The following is a 14,631-nucleotide window of genomic DNA, read 5'->3' as shown; positions in this document are numbered from 1 at the left end:
ATGAATCCGACTTGATGTTCTACCCTAGACACTCAGATTTTTGGAAAAAGATTTCAAAATTCGATAACAATAATCTAATTTTGAAACCTCAAAACCGATTGTTGTGAAATCTTCTAAACGTTTTAAGGTAATCGTTAGCATGGTAAATTTCAAAATTTTGGCTAATAAATTCTATCTGAAAGGTGCAAAATGTTACGAGTGTGCACTGGTGGTTATAATATTTTTTATAACTGCTTATACAGGGTGACTCAAAAGAATAAATAAATATCGCAAAGTCAAATTTTATAATTTTTCGAAAACACTAGACATATTTTATTTCAGTAGGCGAGGGAAGTTTTGCCTAAAAAAGCCTTAGATATTTGACACATCCTGGTCTAGTGTCAACTTTATGCAGTAAGTTCAATCAAATGTATTTTACTGCCACTCACACCAAGTGTTTCTAAATGTCAATATTTTCAACGTACACAAAAATTCGGTAACAGTTTTTTCAATTCACCTTATTTCGGTTTCTTTAATCGATCTGGGGCGGATTTGGTCAGTGAGATCATGCTTATGGCACCGTATAATGTACTACATCCTGGTGGTTCTGATCGATTTTTGTTTTTTAGAAAACGATTAATGTTTTAAGTAATTTAGTTCTGCTAAACTTAATTTATTATAATAGTGTAAGCTTCTGCATTGCCACAATCGTCTTGAGTAATTGCAACCACTACACAAAAAAACTTATATTGCAAAAGTTACGATAGATAGAATAAATAACTTTAAAGTTATTCACACCAATATTTTTGTTTTATTTTTAGACACAACATTTTGCGACGCTGTATTTTTTCTTAATTAAAAAATAATAATATTAAAAATAAAATACACAAAAAAGTCTTTTCGGGCATTCGTGTGGTAAAAAGCTCACTTACATTAAATCTCCACATCCTGTTTCGGCAGCATTACGTCAAAATAAAAAGCACCATCCAAGAAAACAACACAAAAATAAAATATCGATCTCGTTATGTTTATAGCACGCCTGATCGGTAACGACTGTGAAAGCTATTCACTCTAGTTCAACACCGCCAATGTTTTTCATGCGTTTTCTTCAGCTTGATTGATTATTCCAATCACTGTACGCAGGATTATATCAGATCGGTTGCAGGAAACTGAATCAAGTGGTACAAGGTCTGGCCCATCCGCACAGACCATCTGCAAATTAATAATGTTAGGAAGTGTGCATATTACCAGAAAAAGCTGCTTTCTACTAATAAAAGTGTGTGCATGTTAATTGGCGGTTATGTAGAAGGGGATTTTTTTGTCTGTAGTTGTGCGGGGCAGTAATAGGAACTCATTACCAAGTGGTATTATTCAATAATTCGGCTCTACGTGTGTTCTAGTTACGAAACGCATTAACATAATGCGAACTGATTCGGAAGCAATAGATTGAATAGCCGCACCTTTGTCAAAATTGGGATTAGTCATGGATTTGGAAGGCTAACAGAGATGAGTCTTTGGCGAAAAATGTGACAATTTTCTCTGAATATTGTTAGATGTTTGAATCTCGTTGTCTGTCTTTTTGACATTAGGACATTACAGTTTAAGATTGGTGGATACATGGCGAAACACCAACTAATAATAATCATTAGAATTCGGTGGTTTAGTCTGGAACCGGTGATACATAACTCTCACCGCAAAGAAATATTCAAATATCGAATTCCAGTGGCGCACTAGCCATGCAAACAAGCATGCAGTGCGAACTTGACAAAATTATGTTTACCTACCCGTGTTAAAAATTATTGGTCGAAGATTACTCGACTGACTCGATTACAATACTTCCTTAGCTTATGCTCGAAAATGAAAAAAATATATATTAATAAATAATAAAATATAATATTGCTGTTACCTTTTTGGAAAAAGTTCTAAATGGCGTTGGCACCAGTCAGAATTGTTGTTTTAAAACAGGGTTTGTGTCAAAAGTTCACTCACAAAAAGATAACAATAATCCACTCAAAGAGACAACACAGTAAAACACTAGGATCAGAAAAACACACAAAAAATCCAAGAGTGTTAAAAAGACAACTCGTGGTCTGAATTCTCCGACTGACCACTTCAAAATCGAAACAATAACTAAACTTCTTAACACAATTTCGTAGACAAGTGGTACCCTTCTGACTAGAGGGGATATTCCTTGACCAATCACCTTTTCGTAGATCTACATACGTGAATTATAAAAAAATACACACAAGCTGCTCAAACCCAAATTAAAATATCATGTCACACTTCGGAACTACCTCAGCTGATGATAAAAGACACTTCGACAAGTTCGAAAGTTAAATAATCTCCCTGGCCAAAACTAAGTCTCAAAATAAAAATATATACATACTATTGTTACTATTAATATTGTTAATGGTTCGTATATTCCACAGGTTGAAACCCAGTTACGTAACACACAAACAAAAGTCTCCAGATCATTCTTCTACAATTCATGCACATTAGTTGATTTCACTTTTTCAGTGTTGTATTAATTAAATAAATCTACCAATTGATGTATAAAATTGCCAACATTCATCATGTTATGCACAAATGAATACCGCAAAAAGTATGTTCTTAGTGTGAATACACAGAATATGTTTTTGTATCAGTAGTTAAGAACCGATTATTTACATGGAAATTAATTTGTTCCATCAAATCAACACAACTAATTTAGTATTTTAGAATTTTCTATGGGAATAATGAACACGAGGTGGCAACGCTGATCACAGTTGGTGTGGAAGTAACTGGTATACCAACCGTCTGGACCATGAGGGAAAGAATATTATACAGGTGGTCCACGAGTAATAAAGAGCGTGAATAAATTTGAAACGCAATCCAAAATACATTTTCACCACTATCTTGGATATTATTATAATTACAATTGGATCGTTAAACATAGTAACCTTAAGGCTGTACGTCCCCAGTATCAAGCCCTATACCAAATACATGCAAACTTTAATGACTTTTCATTCGAACAATATTGAATTTGAAGCGATGCTGATTTTTTTTTAGAATAGCCAGTGTATAAATGTATAGCAGAATAATTTTATTATGACAATTAATGTATCAGGTTATTAGAAAAAAAATTATTTTATCGAAACTTTGATTACCTTTTTGGGCGTTATAACATATTTTTTTCTAAGGAATTTTATCACCAATCGATAGATAAATAAAAACATTACTGGAATATAACTTTAATCAGTTGTTATTTGCCCAAAGTTTTGTAATAATTGAAAAAAACGAAATCAAAGAATTTTAGAAAATAGGCAATCAACAATACATCCAACCGGCCACAAAAAATGATTTATTACCCTATAAAGTTTTGTCCCATCCTCCACACAGGGGGGTTAAGCGGATTAGTGCGCTGGCTAGAGTCGCCCGACAGTGAGATTTTTGTTTCAAGAAATTGAAGATATGAAAGGCTTTGGCTTTAAACACCACTTTTGAATTTATTCAATTTTAGGTAACTTTTTTTTAATATATTTACTTCGTACAGGCAAATAGCGACCACATCCGGAATCAAGTATTTCGGGTAACATTGCATATAAGTAAAACTGTTCTAAGTGAGATACCATTTTTTCAATTATTCAGTATTGTAGATCACATTCTGTATCCACCATAAAATAACATTTTTGACGATGCCTTATATGTAGTTGCCCTTGGACTTGAAACATATAAATATCGTTTTCTTTCAACAAAATTTTATTTTTAATCTTTTGGGTCTAACTTTAAATATTTAATAATTTTGTTTTCTATAGCTACTTTTATATTTTCTTTTCTGGCATTAAAAGGGCATTTCATCTCTATTATAGTCTTCTCCAATTAAACCATCTGGAGACGCCCCCAAATTGTTTTTTCTGTCAACAAAAAAACCACATGATTTTACAATCAACCCTATAGATTGTAAAAATTTTTCTCTTGCCACTTCTTCGTTGTCAGTACCCCATTGGAGTGAATGGGGCAGTTTAATAAATTTAATAAATCGTTAACAGTATGTATAATTTGCTACACTTCTTAACGCTGCCACAAAAGGAGAATATAAATCACTATTCGAAAAGTTGGAATCTTCTATTGGATTTTCAGTTTGTCGAAATTTTGGACACGATAAAAGTATGTGGCGCAACTGGAATGATCACCAAAAATGTGAGCAGGACCGTTTAAAATATCTGCTTTTAAAATTTCCAAAAAAAAGCTTTTCAAATAACAGAACTAATGGGACTACCCATTCTTGAAATATTAAATAACGAAGTACAGAAACTACTTACCCAGACTTCACAAACAAAATTCAAAATGAAAATTTTTGATCAAATCGAGATCTAAACCAGAGCAAAAAACTGGTTGAAACTTGTTTCGACAGAACTTCCCTAGCTCCTGAAGTACTGCATTGAAACATATCCAGCATTTTCGTGTCGAGTCTTTTCTTTACACAATTTTGTGATGACGTCGTCATCATTTTTGCAAGGACATGCATATCGACACTAGTGCAGTGTAATACTAAAAATAATGGTATTGTATTCCAAAATTCTGGGAAAATGGAGTTTGCCATTTCTGATTTAATTAATAAAATAAATTGATTCATTCATTAATTTTTCTGAGCCACCTGTATAACCCAGTCTAAAAAATATTAATGCAGTGATAAATCACAAGTAAAAATTCATATTTTGCACATTCTGGATAGAATTTATTGAGGAAAATGTTGAGATAACGTTATCAATTTTTTGGGGGAATAAAGAGATATATTTTGATTAACAATTTATCATGCTTACAATAACTTTAAAACGTCTGCAAGATTTCAGAGTATTCAGTTTTGCAATTCTTGATTTACTTAATAAAATAAATTCATTGATTCATCAATTTTTTTTGAGTCACTTGTATAAGCAAATCTAAAAAATATCAATGCAATGATAAATTACAAGTACAGACTGATCATAGTTTGCACATTTTAGACAGGATATATCTGGCAAAATTTTGAGCTGACGTCATCAATTTTTTGGAGGGGATAAGTAAATATATTTTGATTCAAAATTAAATTGCATAATGAAGATTTTTCTTCCAAAAATCTGGACGTTTCGGGTAAAAACTCATTAGGAGTTATAAACTACGTGTGCAGGTCTATGTTATTTCACACAATTTAAAACCCATTTAAGCACAAATTTTGGTTAGCGTTTTACCATCTTCATGATATTCCTAATATAAATACAAAATTTGATAACATTCGGCATAGTACTTTCACATATCAAAAATTTCTTTTCAAGGGACTATCACTTTATGCTAAGAAAAAATAGGAGGTGCTATTTAAAAAAATTATGGATGACGCCATACATCTGTCAAATAAAGCTCAAAAATTTTGAAATTAATGTTACAAAATGGCAATTTTTATATACCAATCGACGTGTTTTTGCGTTTTTACTTCCCGAGCGTAACTGAGAAATAGTGTTTTCTTTCGTAGTAGATAAATATTTTAGTTGAGTACTCTGCTCTACTTGCAAGCCGAGAAATACCCTTTCCCAGCTGACAACAGGAGTAATAAAACTATTGTGATCGAAGCGAACAATTTTAACCCTTAGTGGCAGCTGTCATAACGTGGTAGCATGAGTTGTTTTACAAGTTACATATTTCCCGGAGATGAAATTTTCTCGCGGTGCCGTACAGCCTTAACATTTGTCAAAAGTTTTGACAAAAACTTCAAATCGAAGATAAAAACACGTTTTATTTTTTACTAATGCAGTAAATGTTCGAAGTGTTGACCCATAGCAATGTGAACTTCAAACTTTGACGGGAAGTTTAAAATTTGCCAATTTCTGTCATACGTATTTCGAAAGAAAATGTATTCGAATGATGAAGGCGTAGCTATGGTGTTAATTTACGGTGAATGCCAAAAAAAGCAGCCCGTATTTATTTACAATGTTTCCTTAAAGAAGAGCCCCTACAGATACCATGTTTAAAAGACATAGAAGTTTCTGAAAGTAAAGTGTTGAAAATGAAGTACCAGTTCTAGAAATGGTTGACGGAAAACCCCATTTCAGTCAAAGAACAATTACAGCAACTGTTGGCGTTAGTAAGACGTCAATGCGACGAATACTTTGCGCAAATAAATTTCATCCCTAACACCTGACTTTGGTACAATAAATAAAATCCACTGACTACCCAAAAAGATTACTACTGTGTCATTTTTTAAGATACAAACACAATTTAGATCCTCGTTTTTATAAAAGAAATGGTCTACAATACCCAAATAAATAGTATCGATCATTTAGAACAAAATATTACTCCCGAGAGGTGTGGTAGAGCCTTAATGCGTGTTAAAACATCCTTCTGGAATAGGATTGACGCATGTGAGAGAAACATGGGTCAGCATTTCGAACATTTATTGCATTAATAAAAAATAAAACGTGTTTTTATCTTCCAATTTGAAGTTTTTGTTAATCCAGCTGAATACAGCGAATAGACGCACGGTTTCCATGGTAACGGTGTAAACAAAACGTCTAAATGAGGCATGATTTGGTCTCCGCTTTTATCAGCACTTCAGCAACGTATCACATATCCAGTACACAACATCTTTAGATGTCAGTTTTGATACATTTTCTACAAATGGAGCGTGATAAAAAAATTAGTTTTGATAATTATGACACAAATTTTTGGATAATTTTTTAAATATTGAAAATTACTATTTCCAATGTCCATTGTATTTGTAGACGTTGTAATTTTAGCACCAGCTGCCCCTGATTAAAACTGTAATGTAGAGATGTGGAAGCTGTATGGCATACTCTATCTACAAATAATTTCAAAATATATGGAATAATTATAACCATGGCATCATGTACTGCAGTAGGTAATGTAGAAATATAGAAAAAACAAACTAAAAGTCGAATGGGGTAAAACTCTCATCAACTCTCCCCTTGATGCGATGCCATTGATCCACTTTTTCAACAGGATGTGGAAAAACTTTCCACTAAAAACCATGCAAACAATTTCAAAAGTTAGAGTGTTTACGACGTTGTCGTAACAACCACTCGCAGTAAATTATATGACGTGGACAATCAGCGGGCTCCAAAGCTTGCACTTTTTGAACGTGGTATGGATATGGGTCTTGTTCTTTTAATGTACGATGCACCACAAACTGTGAAACTCGAACTTTAGCTGCAAGTTGGCGAGTGCTGAATCGGGCCTTTCTTCGACGCGTTCCAAAATTTGTTCTTCAGCTTTTCGGTATCATGATCTCGGAGATGCTGTACCACTTATTTAAATGTTCGCCCACTCGGAATTGCGCGATTTCTAAAGCGTTCAATCGGCAATTTGCGGACCAACCTGGCGTTTCAATCAATCACACCATAAAACATTACCATGTCGACACGTTAACCGAACACACGACGGCAACCAACTGATACATGACTGGCCCTTATTGTGTTTTTGCGTGTTGCTTATCAGTGCTCCGCTTTTTTGGTTATTAATCCTACTCGTTCTGTGCCATTAATTGAATAGTAGTCAAGAAACACTACCAGTGGCGTGTAACAATTTACATTTAATGTGAAATATTTTTTTCTAGACATTGCTACCACTTAGTGAACTTTACACATTGCAATAAATCTTAGCATGAGCTATTCCCCATTTTTTATTGCACACTTTTGGAAATCAGTCTGTATACTTATTCAATATCTTTGTCCCAACTGTGAAACATAACCTCACAATGCGTTATCTGTATGATACTCCGGTGTTATTACTATAGTGCTGCCTACTTTCGATTTTTTAAAGTAAGTTTTATATTTTAACTGAAGCTTACACTCAGATTACTTTATGGAATAATAAATATTGATGAGCATTGTAGAATTTATAGGAAATAATCATTTTTCATTTTATCAAAAAACAATCCATATTATTCTCGAATGTCAAACAACCAATTATGTTTATAATTTTATAATCTATTATGGTTATTACTATTTTATTTTTTTCTTCTTTTGATGCCTATTACGATGGTGTTGATATTTTTGGGTCTCCCTCCTTGTTCTATATCATCTGCTTCATCATTTAAGTTGTTATTCATGCCATTGTTTTCTTGATTAATATAAGTTTCTTCATTTTCTGATTAAGCTTGTTGATCATAAACTTTCACAATCATTCAATTCTTGTTACTGTTTGTCAATTTTACTAAATATGATAAATTTTCCAGTAATTTTTTTAAATCACTTATGCCCTGTTCATAAAGTTATTACTGCCGCAAGCTTATTACAAATTTTTCTGTATTTCTCTTGGGAAATTGTATATTTTTTGTGAACAGATCTACAGGTTGAGAGACCAAAGTTGTACGGTTCTTTAAGAAATATACGCTAAAATTATTTTTAACGATACAGAGTGTTTTATTTTTAAGGCGCAACACACAACTTAGTTTTTTTAAATAAAACACACCATGTCTTTACATGTTTTGACTGACCTTGTTTTAGCCTTTACATTCACTGTTTACTTTTGAAATTACAATGCGACGTTACCACGTTATTCCAATTTTCTTGAAATTTTTTGGCAATGAAAGCGTTCACAAACAAATCACAATAGGCTTCTTTTTAAAGTTTGTCTTACAATATTTTGTGTTGTGGTATCAACTAAATAAAATTTTAATACACAAAGTGTTTATAAAAAATTTGAAACTTTATTATTTTCAAATATCGATATTTCGGTATTTTCAAGTGGAGCAGCCCGTATTTTATTATTGTATCTTACTCTATTTTTTGTGTTCTCATTCTCTAATATGGCGATATGTCCTTTAAAAAATAAAAAACCGCAGAAACTAGCAACTTTAAATATAAAAAATATCTGCTCTACAAAAAAAAGAGAATAAAAAATAAAATAAGAATATAAGATCTGGTATTTGAAAAAACTGAAATATTGACATTTGAAAATTGTAATAGTTAAAACATTTTTATAAACACTTTGTACATATGAAGGCTTAATCTCATTTATACCGCAACAGATCGCGTACTTTTTTATCTCTTTACAAGATGTTGTAACACAGATTTAAAAAATAACCCTACTGTGATTTTTTGTAAACCCTCCCATTTCCAAAAAAATTCAAAGAAATTGGAATAACGTAGCAACGTCGTAATTTTGTAAATAAACCGTTGTTGTAAAGCCTAAGAGGTCAATCAAACTATGTAAAGATATATAGTGTTTCATTTAAAAAAGTTGTGTATTTCTCCTGTGTCGTTGCCTGTGTTCATTTGCCGAAAACTGAACCATCTAGAATTTTGCTAAGTATTTAACTAGTTCAAAAGTTAGGGTTGAAAGTTCGGCCATCTACCAGTGTATATAATATGGGTTTTGTCTTCATCAAAATTTGAAAACTAAAAAGTACTAATTGATATTCAAGAGTACTTATTATTGTGATTAGACACAAAAAAGTTTTGTACAAGGAACGCTTTTCAATAAAAACATACTTGGCAGTAAAATACAATCATTTCGAAGGCCTTCTTTAAATTAACTTGTTAAAACATTAATCGCACTTTTCCTGTTAAAAATGTGAGCGAAAACATTTATTGTAAACCGATCAATATTTTCTTCTATATATTAACATTTTTCATGTGATTAGTGGTGTTAGTTGGTAACAATTTATGTCCTTGTAGATAGTAAAAACATGCTAAAGATTGCGGCAAGAAACTGAATATCTTGATTATGAGGTTTTATAAAAAGAGGAATGCAGAAAATCAAATTAACTAACTAGTTTTAGTTTCACTTGCATTATTAGAAGAAATATTTAAAATTGTTTGCTATCAAATAATAAAATCTAAAGCACTAAATCACTAAGAATCTGATGAAATCAACTCCAAATTTTGATTGATTTTTAGTTGTTACTTAAATTTGACAAATTAACATACTTCTGTACTTGTAGTTCATGAATCTGCTTTTATTTATAGCCTTTGATATTTAGAATTTTAAAACTGTATATCTGCAATGTGGACAAATTATTATAGAAAGTTTGTGAATTTTGCTAGCCGTACTTTTAATTTAGAAGATCTGTCTAATATATTAGACCAATCTTTTAATTATTAATTTAAGGACAATTAATAGGGGAACTGCGTCTATGATGGCATACTTTTTATTAAATGGTCATTATTTTTGGAAACTGTGACATATAATTTTGCACTTGTATGAAAATCTAAACTTCATAGTGTTAGTGCTTCATTTTAAAAATATACATGCACTTGAAACAAAATTTCATAAACAAATTAATTTTTATATATAACACGGTCGTATGTGCCATCATAGGCTGAACTTCGATATGATGGCACACTCGCTTTGGATAAGATGGCACACGACCATTTTGAAACACATTTACACTTGATATTATACATTTATTTATTAATTCTACGTACTACAAGTATTTTAATGTGCCGAGACTTACTCAGTTGCATATTTCGCAAATATATATTTTACATTTTTTGTCTACTCCACCACACTCGTTATGGGCCCACTTTAAACATTTTTGACACCTTGTCCATAGCTCCCCTTTTTTGGAGTGTGAAAATAAAGAATTACAATAAATACAAGAAGCATCTTCATCGTCGTCAGACTCGTATTCCGCCTCGCTATCTGCTTCTTGAAGTTCCACTAGAACCCTTTTTGAAAGGCGAGCTCTTTTTCTACTTTCTACTGTTTTTTTTGCTCGTTCCTTATCTTTGATAATTTCAATTTCAGGAGTGTTGTTTAAGATTCCAGACGTACCTTTTTTCCTATTTTTACAAGTTCGTTTTTCAGCTTTTGGTATTGGAGATATTTCATTTAAAATTGCCGTTGTTTGGGACACCTGTTGATCTGTTGTAAAGGCCTCTTATTTTTCATAACTCAAGTTATCATTGACTGTCTTGTCCTTTAAGTGAATTTCGTCAAAATAATTTACAGTGCTATTTTGTGTTGACGAAGTTGATGGCATGGGTTCGGCACTTGCTGTTTTCGATGAAATTGGTTCACTATTTGATGGAATAGATTCCATGAATTCAACAGGCTCAAGGCTATTATTGCTATTAATTTCATTGTTCGTTGTTTCTGAAGGAATGAATATCCATTCGGGAAAGACATCTTCATTGAATGGGAAGATTCCAGTTGCCGCGAAGCCCTTTGTAGCATTAGAAACAGTTGCAGATTTTACGTGCGCTTCTTTGAATAACTCTCCCACTTGATAATGAGTAATTGTTCGCCCAGGATGTGAACGGAACCATTTGGTGACTTCAGAGTTATAATAAGTTGTTAGAGGTCCAAAGAATGTTACATCTAAAGGTTGAACTCTATGTGTACAATGTGGAGGTAGACAAAACAATACAATATTATTCTCTTTTGCATATTCTAAAGCAGACAAATGCTTGTGGCTACTGTGCCCATCCAGAATTAACAACACTTTATTATCTGATGAATTTGGCTTAGAATACTTCACAAAGTGTTTTAGCCACGTTAAAAAGTGCTCCCCAGTCATCCATCCACTTTCGGACGGTAAACCCACGCAACCGGTTGGTGCTTTATCAGTCAATTCTTTCTTCATATTTTTTCGCGGAAATATTAAAGTAGGTGGAACATATTGTCCAATTGCGTTCATGCAGCACACTGCTGTAAAGTGTTGACCTCTTTCGGCACTACTCAATGTACCAACTTGTTTTCGCCCTTTTGTGGCGACAATTCGTTTGGTCTGATTTTGGACTGTTGAGAATCCCGATTCGTCCATGTTGTAGATATTTTGCGGTTGAAAATTGTATGTGTCCATAACTGTCTTTAATTTTTCGAAATATTTTGAAATATTGGTTTTGTTAAAAGCTTGAGCACGCGCAAGAGAAGTTGCTTCAGGTTTTCGCAAGCTTATAGATGGGTTTCGTTTTAAAAAGTTGTAAAACCAATCCCATCCAGCCATTTTTTTTTTCAGTATTGAAATAATGTTTTATATTTAATTTTTCAGCTAGCTGAAATGCTAACTTTCGTACAACTTCCGGCGTCAAACCAAAATATCTGCTTTCTAAAGTTTTTATGTGGGTAACTAAAGATTTTTCTACATCTCCAGAAAAAGTTGCTGTACGTCCTCCTAAATATCCTTTGTCGTGACCTTTTACTACTTTGGTTGTTTGAGCAACTCGTCTTCTGAGTGTACGTTTTGGGACGTTATACGTTCGGGAAGCCAAAAGCCATCCCATTTGTTTTGACTTAATTGCATTAATCGCTTGTTTCATATTTATTTCCGACCACTGCTGTCGATTTACGTTTTTTTCATCTTTTACTTTCATTGTAGATACGTACAAAGCTGAAGCAAGAAAAATATTTGAAAAAGCTTAAAAGTAAGTAAATTTCATTCGCGAGTACTTTATATGGGTATGATGGCACATCAGTGTGCCATCTTTCCCACAAAAACGAACCATCGAAAAAACGTTTGCAAACGTTTAACCTCTTACAATATAAAATTATTGGTATCACAAAAGTGAAGCTCTGATCTTTCCTACTAAATAAATTATAACACATTGCTTGATATTTCTAACCAATTTATTTTAAAACCCGAGAAACTAAAGTAAAATAAAATCTTTTCACTCACCTTTTTGCACATTACGATATAATTTTTTACATAAATGATTTTATCGACAATTAACATTACGGACGCACACTTCCATTATATTGGCTACACCTACCACTTACTAGATGGAATCAAGACTCAATAGTATTTAAAAAAAACATGCTGTGCCATCATAGCCGGTATGCCATCAAAGACGTAATTCCCCTACCCATATCTTTAAAATGTTTACAAGTTCTTAATGGCTGAGTACTGTGTTTACAGTTGTCTCAAAATTCTAGGAGCCACTTCTGAATTATCGGTTTTCATAGTTTCACTCTCAGTTCGTTATCTTAGAAGCGATCAATAGATAACTAAAAAAAATATCAGTAATATAGGAAACTCGTGTCCAAATCATTTTGATTTGTGGATTAGTTCACTCAGGTAGCCATTTTATTTGCGGTCAACTTTATTAATAAATTAAACTGTAAGAAATCAAATCTTACAACCTGTAAAATAAATTATGAGTTTATCCGACAATTTTATTTCTAGATTCCTAGCAGCAGTTAAAAGAAATATCATGAAGTCATTGTTACGTTTTTAAGCATATAAATTTGAAATTTTCATAATTGACAATTTTCTAATCTGTTCGTAATTACTAATTAAATTTTTTGAGAAATTATGTAATAGATTTATCAGGAATCTAGAAAAATGCTAAGAATGATTTCTAATTTATTTTATGAATCGTTGTGATTACTTTTACAGTTTGTTTGATGACGTCCAGCCGAAAATATTTAGTTGAAATTGCGTAAATGGTTATTAATGTTATTACTTATTATATAGTGGGGGTTCTGCTGAGGTCAACTGAGGTCAAAGGCATGCAGAATCCGCACTATATAACTAGTTGTGTATTTTAATTTTTTAATCAAGATTAGGTATTTATTGTGTTTCAAAAGAAAGGGTGTCAACAGATTTACATGTGGAATGAAAAACACCGAAATTAAAAATTTAAGATGAGAAAAAAACATTAAGATTTTTCGCCATTTTAGGGTTAAGTAATACCTAATCACTACATTAAAAAACGTCTCCCCAGATGTGATTTATTAAGCATTCTTTTAATTTTGGTGTTGTGGTTGAATGATTCGGACACAACAAAAGAGAAAAATTAGAGCATAAATCAAAAGAATAATAAATCCTAGTTTTTGTGGGGCCACGTACCACAAATTGAAAAAAAAGTAAAAATTACGGTACTTATTGTCTTGTATCGAAAAATAACTGCAGACAACTGCAGGTGTCAAAATTCACTACTATTAGATAAGCTTTTCTTTAAGTAAATACTTGATACACGACTCAAAATCACTTCCTGTGCGATTACTGTCAACATTTAAACAATAAAAAACATTTTAATAACCAAACGCTGAATTGTGTTTAGTCGTCCATAACCCGCCCAGTCCGTACGACTTTTAACTTTTAATTTAAAGACTTGTTGAACGTTAACCACTGCCTACCTAAAACCAAGATTTGCGGCTGTCAGACATTTTTTCTTTTTTTTTTTTAATAATATTAGCGAACGAGGAGTCACAGAACTTAGTGTTTTTTTTTTCGTGTTTGATGTGATGGTACGGCTTGTTGGGCATATTGTCACCGTTTTTGCTTGCTGATGGGTATCCGGTACTCTTCGAGTACTGCGAGCCAGTCATGCGTTTCATGCGACCATAGTAAATTTATTTGTTTTTGTTAGAATTTGTCTATTGTGTGTCTGGTGATTACAGATAAACGTTTTCTCGTAGCTTGACCAGGAAAGTTTATTTTTATCGCAATTTGTAGTTTCTTTTTCTTTTTTTGTTGCTGTTCTGATTTGAAGTTTTCATTCATTAAAATCTGCTATAGGCGGTTACGCACTTAATTGGTGTTGTATTGATTGATACTTTAACATTTATACCGTTTATGTTACTCTTAATTAGTCGCGAAACTTTTGCTAAAGTCATTGCGGTTACTAACAGAATGTTTCATATCTTATTTAACAAAAAGGATTTATTTAGGAAATTATGCTTTTTCAAGTTTTGCTTCTGTTGTTAATTAATTATGTAGTATAACGCGCTCAAACA

The 14,631-nt window shown here is 32.4% G+C and overlaps 2 protein-coding genes across 3 annotated transcripts in view; both read right to left on the bottom strand.

Moving 5' to 3' along the window:
• The window catches only part of LOC135123485 (protein yellow-like), a 48,730-nt gene extending 36,061 nt beyond the window's left edge, over positions 1 to 12,669 (bottom strand). The window contains exon 1 of one of the 2 annotated variants that reach the window (XM_064048159.1): positions 12,569 to 12,669. The gene's annotated coding sequence lies outside the window, so the exon portion shown is untranslated. Of the gene's footprint in view, positions 1 to 911; positions 1,169 to 12,568 lie in introns of those variants that run through there. The other variant, XM_064048158.1, reaches the window with a different exon arrangement.
• Positions 10,832 to 11,716, bottom strand: LOC135123801 (uncharacterized). Its single transcript, XM_064048678.1, has one exon. The coding sequence runs from the start codon at positions 11,714 to 11,716 to the stop codon at positions 10,832 to 10,834; it is 885 nt and encodes a 294-aa protein (XP_063904748.1).
• Positions 12,670 to 14,631: the final 1,962 nt, after the last annotated feature.

Source organism: Zophobas morio, unplaced genomic scaffold (assembly GCF_036711695.1).
Source record: "Zophobas morio isolate AGI-343-1 ecotype UQ-CSIRO unplaced genomic scaffold, CSIRO_AGI_Zmor_V1 ptg000006l, whole genome shotgun sequence".
Classification (NCBI taxonomy): domain Eukaryota; kingdom Metazoa; phylum Arthropoda; class Insecta; order Coleoptera; family Tenebrionidae; genus Zophobas; species Zophobas morio.
This window is presented reverse-complemented; position numbering and strand designations above follow the sequence as displayed.